The sequence below is a fragment of the Papilio polytes genome, unplaced genomic scaffold, assembly GCF_000836215.1.
Source record: "Papilio polytes unplaced genomic scaffold, Ppol_1.0 DF823935.1, whole genome shotgun sequence".
In the NCBI taxonomy this organism is placed as follows: Eukaryota; Metazoa; Arthropoda; class Insecta; order Lepidoptera; family Papilionidae; genus Papilio; species Papilio polytes.
Window position 1 is genome coordinate 2,225,458 of NW_013525269.1, and position 8,049 is coordinate 2,233,506.

The 8,049-nt window shown below is 32.1% G+C and overlaps 2 protein-coding genes across 2 annotated transcripts; one reads left to right on the forward strand and one right to left on the reverse strand.

Moving 5' to 3' along the window:
* Nucleotides 1-2,527: 2,527 nt before the first annotated feature.
* On the reverse strand, nt 2,528-3,621 carry LOC106101803. Its single transcript, XM_013281139.1, has 3 exons — nt 3,577-3,621; nt 2,798-3,197; nt 2,528-2,535 (listed from the first exon to the last, which is right to left on the reverse strand). Exons 1-3 carry the CDS (start codon nt 3,619-3,621, stop codon nt 2,528-2,530), a joined length of 453 nt encoding a protein of 150 aa, XP_013136593.1.
* A 2,894-nt stretch (nt 3,622-6,515) lies between these two features.
* On the forward strand, nt 6,516-7,090 carry LOC106101804 (chorion class A protein PC292-like). Its single transcript, XM_013281140.1, has 2 exons — nt 6,516-6,566; nt 6,725-7,090. Exons 1-2 carry the CDS (start codon nt 6,516-6,518, stop codon nt 7,088-7,090), a joined length of 417 nt encoding a protein of 138 aa, XP_013136594.1.
* The last annotated feature ends 959 nt before the right edge of the window (nt 7,091-8,049 follow it).

Here is an 8,049-nt window from a genome sequence, read left to right on the forward strand (position 1 = left end):
ATCATAATACGGTATTCGCTGAAACAAATGCCTTCAGATCAGACAGATTCAATACGAGATATTTCTTTTTCATTCAGAAAAGATTATACGTTGATGATACCTTTGTTGTGAAACAAAATATTATTGGTCATCATTGTGCAATAATTAGGCAAGCTTAATTACCATGTAATACTTAATCAGTACATTCATCAAAGTAAATTATTAAATGATCACGTAACAGAATTTGATAAAACTACAAGAAAGATAAAAGATTAATATGGTATATAAGTAAAGAAACATTTTTAAGACATATACTCATTTATCGTCACAATCAAGATGAAGCACATATTTTGTATATTAGTTTTCACTTTAGTAAAAGTAAGTTAATAATGTTTAAAAATTATCATTACCAAGATATTAAAATAAGAAAACAGAATATAACTTTGTACTATACAATGCGGCTTCTATCTGCTGCCGCAAAAATTTATCCAACTTCCATAAACATTTTTAGGTTATAAAATTTTCTCTGCGCTTTAACTAATTTATCTTATCTTTTACAGGTTATCTCAACGCAAATGGTCCCTTATCCAATGACTGGTGGCAGTGGAATAGGGGCAGGTTCATCCCTACCAGCCCTTATAGGAAATGGGCCTATGGCAGGCCTTGGTCTACAACAATCTAGTCCAGCTAATGGATATGCCTATAATCAAATGGCTGGAAGTTATATGTCAAATCCAAATGTAGCCAATGCAGTCAATGCTAATACAAATTTAGCTAATATGGAACTTGCAGCTGGTATCGCTGCTCAAGCAAATTCACCTGCAAACACAGCTAATGTTAACGCTGTTAAAACAGCTAATGCTCTTCTGGCTGCTGAAAATGTTGCTAGTATTAACGATGTTTTAACGAATCTTGAAGAAGCAAAGCAACTAAGTAATTTATCACCTGTTTTAAATGGAAATATGGCTACATTTTATTTAGGAAATAGTGGTAATGGATTTACGGTTACAAGCGGTTCGCCTGGCACCCAAGGGATTGGTGTCCAAGTATTGGCAGATGCTTTGGAAGTTGGTGGAACAGTAGTTGTTAATGGTAAAATACCTATTTACGGTATGGTGGGCATAAACGGAAATATACCGACAGATGGAATGGCATCTGTTAGTTATAGTTGTGCAAATCCTAGTACCTTATTGTAATTTGAAATGTAGCTAAAAATTGTAATATTTATTTATTTATTAGCATTAGATTAATTTAAATGTTTAGGATATAAATCTGTCTTTTTCAAATAAATATTGAAATTCAAAATGAAAGTCATGTTTTTATCCTTAATATCCATTTTGTTTCTCTAAAATTCCTTATTGAGTTCGGCAGGTTTATTGTTTTAAGTTTTCAATATGTTCCCTACTTACAATTGTCTACATAGTGTCATAATATACACTTTTAAAGACATTGCCTTTCTATCGCAATATACATTATTATTAAGTTACCAACTCCATGTTATTTAATAATAATTGAAATTTTAGTATTTACTGTAGATAGAAATCACGTACTTGGCGATAACTCAAACATAGACCTAATGAAATGTTAAGACATGAAGCCGATTATTTTTGTTTTACCTCACTTTGAGTTCTAAAGCGGCTATTTTGGTATTTTTAGTAAGTTTAGTTAGCAAGCGGTCTTCTTTAGATTATTTAACTATTAGTTAAAACTTCTAGGTACTTCATGAAGAAATATATATCTCCATATACTTTGTAGCAAATTTCTGAAAATGGTGATCTCTCTTGAGTATAAGTGCCATACTTGATAGAAATACTAAATTTGGGATGTAACTGCTAAAAGGATCAATCAAAACACGAAGAGTATTTAGTTTAGTATTGGAATATCTGTGTTAATGTTATGATAAGTAGAGACTAACAACATGTAAAAGTAACTAAAATAATTTATGTTGCATGGTAATATTGACGGTCAATGATGAGGTTATTAAAAAAGGCCGGCAACGAATCCATAGTGCTCTGGTGTTGCTGATCTCTGGGCGTCACTGACCACCTCGGTGTTCTCGTCGTTCATTTGCCCCCTTTTATTATAAAACAAATTGAATTGCTCTCTTTGAAAAACGAACGATAATGGATAGAAATTGTCCAAAAATAAACATTTAACTACGACCACTTTTCTTTTATAATCCAGTGTAGATTTTATTTGTATGTTATTTTACGTATTGCAAATGTTGCCTAAATGCGATTAACCATGTTGTTGTTTTGCTAGTTATTATCACAGAGTAATTTCTATCTCAGACAGAAATTTGTGTTTGCATCATCATTTCCCCTGCCTTGTCCTAGTCCCGTAGGGTCGGCGCACCGGGTTTTTTGTCCTCAAAATAACTCTATCATCCATCATATCAGTCATCAAATTGAGAATTGAGAAAACTGCAAACTCTGAAAATTGAGTTTGCAGGTTGGGTCAAATTAAAAAAAGGTCATTTTTAGAATAAATTATATTTTATTTGAATGTACAGTATAGTTGTAAACATAACTTCAAGCGTTTCTTATCTTTAAGAGGCTGTAAATTTAATATCATGTCATAAATTAGAGTACGAAAATAAGACTTTACACTCTTACAAAATAGAGTTAATTTACAGTTTTTTTCAATATTAAATCAAATCACACAAAATAAAGCAATCTTCTATCGACTTTACAAAAATTTTGTCAAAAGTAAATTAAGAAAACCACCAGCCTCCTTCAAAATAACAACGTGCTCACAAAAAATACTTAAAAAACAGCTGGGTTCGAACATCCGCAGTTACTTGCTAGCGTGACTGTACCTCCCGCGGGTACAGTTCCCTCGAAAGTGACATATCCTATCACAGGTACATTCCCAGTCACCCCTGTCGATCCACCAACTGGTAATTCCCCTAGTACAGTCACGTCACCATAACCCATTGGTGACACACCGGACATCGGTATACCTCCTAGAGAGAATCCTTCTAAGCCAGTCACTCCAGCAGTAATCGCATTAGCTGCATTCATAGCAGCTGTTGCTGTACTGATAGTTTCACTTGGTATTGTAGCATACATTGGAGCGTTAGCTATTGGAGCCATTGATACTGGCATTCCATTTATAGGACTGGACGCTATTGTGTTTGCGATCGGCGTGTTTTGTAGTCCATAACCGTTCATGTTAGCATAATAAGGAGAGTTACCAATTACTTGGCAAAGAGATACCTGAAAATGAAAACGATAATTTGGTTTAATTCTATAAATAGCAGCTTATTGTCGATTTGCGGTTTTTACTTAGCCAATAAAACTATGTTTTCTCATTTGTTGGTGACTACAATAAAAACATTTTATTTATTACTTATTTTAATATAGTTAATGGGTAGGTTAACTGTAGTAGGCAGTTTAGATGTGTCTTTTTGTTTGGCATAAGCTCAATTTAATTTGGAATAATTAAAGATAATATCTAGTTTATTCACTCATGGAAGACTTTCTCTGAGATTTTGTTTTGTATTGAGTATTTCAAGAATAGAGAAATTATGGAAACTTCTGGAGAATATTTTTTTGATATTACTATTAATATATTATAGTTTAGAGTGAATCTTACCTGAATAATAGAAGCCAGGAAACAGATCAACACAACTCTTGTCATGATTGTAAAATTACTTATTGATAAAATAATTTACTAATTCAAAGGAATCACAAATTAAAGTGATCGTATGAAGCATGTTTTATGTTTTATATCTAACAGATTAAATGTATTACATAATATTAAAGACCATACGTGATAGGACGTAAGAAAATATTAAACATTGAAGTAACTATAGATTGTAAACGTAATATGTTGTAACGGTTAAGATTTTATCGTTAAAAATGATAAAAATACCAATCTTTATTTCATCCAATGAATTTTATATGAACAAGAATAATTTTATTTGAACAAAACCAGATTTAAATCCGTGCTGCCTCTGAAAAAAAATTAACAAGATTCGCTGCCGGGTTTTGCTTACATTCACATATAACAAAAACTTAAATATGGCTTAATGGTGCTTATTATCTACTGTACTCTTTTAGATTATTAAACTTAAACATAGACTTTAATCTTTAAGTCAATACCAACTTCAATATATTTTATACAAAATTAAATTACCAGAATTATATTAAAATGTTTTTATTTGATATTTTCTTAAATTCGGCAACCAAAACCTCGACTACCAACACGTCTCGTGTTTCCAATAGCAACCTCTTCCACCATTCCGATATTACCATTACCACATCCATAAGCAACAGTCCCTCGACCTGCTGTCGGTAATTCACCTTCAAGACCGACAGTTCCCACAAACGGTAACACTCCTTCCACAGCTAATGTACCCTCGAATCTGTTCTCTGATAATACTGTTAATCCAGTTGGTGGTACAGGAGATCCAGTGGTGACGATGAACTCACCCCCATAAGCACTTGGCACTTCTTCAACCATTAGCAGGTCAGCACATGGACTGCATGGATATGCAGCAATTGCCTAAAACGGTAATTCTGATAAAAATAATGATTTTATATCCTTATTAATTACCAATACCAATTATAATATAAAATAATACATTTCAAATTTCTTAAAACGTGATATAACTATGAATAAAAGAATGTAATAATAAATTCAATGCACAAACTATTACTACTAGCGCCATCTATTGAGATAAAAATTAAAAATTTAGTTTAATTAAAACCTCAGTCGTGTTTGTGGCTATTTTGTTAAACTATTCAATAATTTACCTCGATAATGAGAACAATTTGTAGAATACTAAACGGGTACCCTTTTATTGCCATTTTCGTTTGAGAATCGAATCTAGAATGATCCTAAAAATGAACGACGAAGCTTTTATAGGAAGCAGATTTGTACAAATTAGAAAAAAAACCTTAAATATCAACCGGATAAGAAAACAATACATGCAGAGACGTAAACACGGCAAATATGTACGTGACATGGCACATTTTTTTCTTATCTGTAGCCACCTGAGTAAAGACACTATTTTAATTGTGATGCTTAAAAAAGGGACTTGAACATGTTACTGTAGAATATTATCTCCAATATACATTATTTTAGATTTGATTGAGATGTATAGAGAGTAATCCACGTCCTGTTCCTCACGCAAAATACGCGCTAGCCGTGGAGTTGCGGAAACTGTAGCCCCTACTATTACTACTATATACTCTGCCAAACCTACGAAATAAAAGGACATGATAAGAGTAGCACATGTTCCTTTCATTTTTAAAGTCTTGAAAGATTGTGAAGGTTACAAAGAATGTTTTGATTTTCATAGTCTATTGAAATTCAAGCTATTAAACTCGTATCTGCCGATATGTGATCTTGTAATCTATTGTGATATTTAACATTACTTAACAACATGCTCGATCAATGCTATTCTTTCTATTCTCTTGCTCTCTTCATGTAAAAAAGTTTGTAGTCTTTTTAAAAGCATAGTCATAACATTTATCCAAGATGGATGCAGTTAAATAATTGAATTGCATGTCTTTACATTCGATATTTCTAGACTTCCTTTTTATTAAAACAATGAATTTAATCAATTTATAAAACAATTGAAATGTTTCAAAACTAACCTTGACTTACAAATATTAATGTCTCTTATTTCAACACAATATGATTGTGAAATACAAGTAAAATGTTTTTTTTTATTATTAGGATCTTCTATGGTTCTGTAATTTAAAAACAAAACAAAATCAGGGTTTTAATTTAGAAAATGGTTCTTTTCGATCTTTTCAAATTATTTTATTTTTCTTTTTCTACTTCTTCTCGTAAAATAAACAAGCTTTTACAGGCAAAAACATGAAAATAAATTTGCGATAAGTGCTACAGAGTCTGTTACGAAGATGCTACGAGATTTGCTACAAACAAGTAAAAGAGTTATCTCAATGTCTTCCGTAGTATTAAAGTGTTTTGTACGAATATTATTTAAAATTAGCTGTTGCCCGCGACTTTGTTAACGCAATATTAAGATAAAAAGGTAGCCCATAATATGCCCGTCTATGTCAGCTACCATTCAGTGAAAGTCCGGTCGGAATCAGCCCAGCCGTTTCGGAGATTACCCGGCAGGAACGCGGCTTGCGGATAAACAGACAAAAAAAATTGAATCATTGCCTAAAATCTGGAATTATTCTTTTGATATTATAAACAGACTCCTAAATTTTTTCATTGTATAGATAGATTTGACCTAAAAAAATTATAAACATTTGTAAAAGTTCATTAGGAGTGCAAAATAGTATAAAAATTAACGAAATAGTAGAAAAATACTAAAAAAATATTCCATATAAGTAGGTCAAAAATGTAATAATTTGCAAAATTATTATGAAACAAAAATGAATAAAATCAAGTAACCCAAACAAATTGTTTATTAAAGATTTAATAAGGGTCCCTAAATCTAAACAATAGGCTGTAAAGATAAAATAGTTTGTATTGAATATAACAAGTATAAATAGAGGAAGCTGCGAACTGAACATTATATCGGAAACGTCTTTCTGAGCTTTACAAACATGTCTCCCCTCACTTTTGTTTTCGTCTGCATCCAAGTTCTCTTGGTTCAGGTAATTTTATTATTATATTTTAATTTTTTTTTATTATTTCCATGGTATATTTATCGAATCAATTTCAAATATATTTTTACATGTAAAGTTGCTGATTTATTAATTAATGTTAATGTAATATTCATGCTTAGACTTTTAAATCACATATTTTTTTACAGAATGCTTATAGCGCTTGTCTTGGCGCAGCGCCAGTACTAGGCCGTGGATGCGGTTGTGGGGCTGGTCTTGGTCTGGGGTATGGCGGTCTCGGTTATGCTGGTCTCGGCTACGGCGGTCTTGGCTACGGCGGTCTTGGCTATGGCGGTCTCGGGTACGGTGGTCTCGGTTGTGGTGAAGCATATGGTGGAGAGGGTGTAGGTAATGTGGGTGTGGCTGGTGATATGATGGTCGCTGGTACCACCGAGGTTGCTGGTCAAGTGCCGATCGTCGGTGCTGTTGAGTTCGGTGGTCGTGTACCAGCCGGTGGTACTGTTACCATCACCGGAAGGTGTGCCGGAGGTTGCGGATGTGGTTACCGTTACTGATTTAAAAGATCATTTTTAAAAATCGTATTTAGTTTGAAAAAGTTTTGTTTCTATTTCATTTTTTTTTACTTTCGTATGTATTGTTTTTTGCAATAAAATATATGTGTTATATTGTGTTTTTTTATCCTTTAGTGTTAATTTAAATATAGTATGATACATTTAATTTTGTGACTCTAATTTGCAACATCAATAAATATTAATATACACCACGTAACGTCTTTGAAACCACGCACATGTAACTAGTTCCATAATTTTGTAATAAAAACAAACTAAATACAGCGTTAATTCAAATAAATATACTAGTAAAGTGATAAACTATAAAGGCGTTATTTTAATTATAATGCAGTATTTAGTAATAGTTAAATTATAAATTAAATAAAATTTGTAAAAAGCAAAATATTTTAAATTAAGCTACTTCACTAATTTCAAAGTGCTCTATTCTTTGCTTAAAATTAATAATTAAAAGCAAATTGAAAAGTTTGAAGTTTTCAATAGCTTTTGTTTTTCTAATATTCTTTTTGTTTTTCTTCAAACAAGTCCGCCTGAAATTGACAAAAATAAAATGTAGATGTATGTAGGTGTTCAAAAAAAATAAGGAATTTGCAATAGATTTAAGTTAATTTGTATATAGATTTAAGTTTTAATTTTAATGTATAGAAAATAGATAATGAAAAAAAAAGTGAGTTGCGCTCGGTATTTCGAAAAAAAGTTTGAGAACAAAGGTCGCGACACGGTTTACAACTGCGCGCGCGCTGGCTAATAGTTATAAAATAAGAAAGATAATGAAATATGTGTATCGCACAAAGTAGGTAATAGGACGGAAGTACAAAGAAAGGATTATGGAACGGACTCACTAATGTCGCGATGTCTTCGCCGTGGCCGTCTTGATTGTTTTCTTTCGTCTTTCTTCGTCTTCGTTAATTTTGCCGATCGAAGGACCAATGTTAATGGTGGACTGT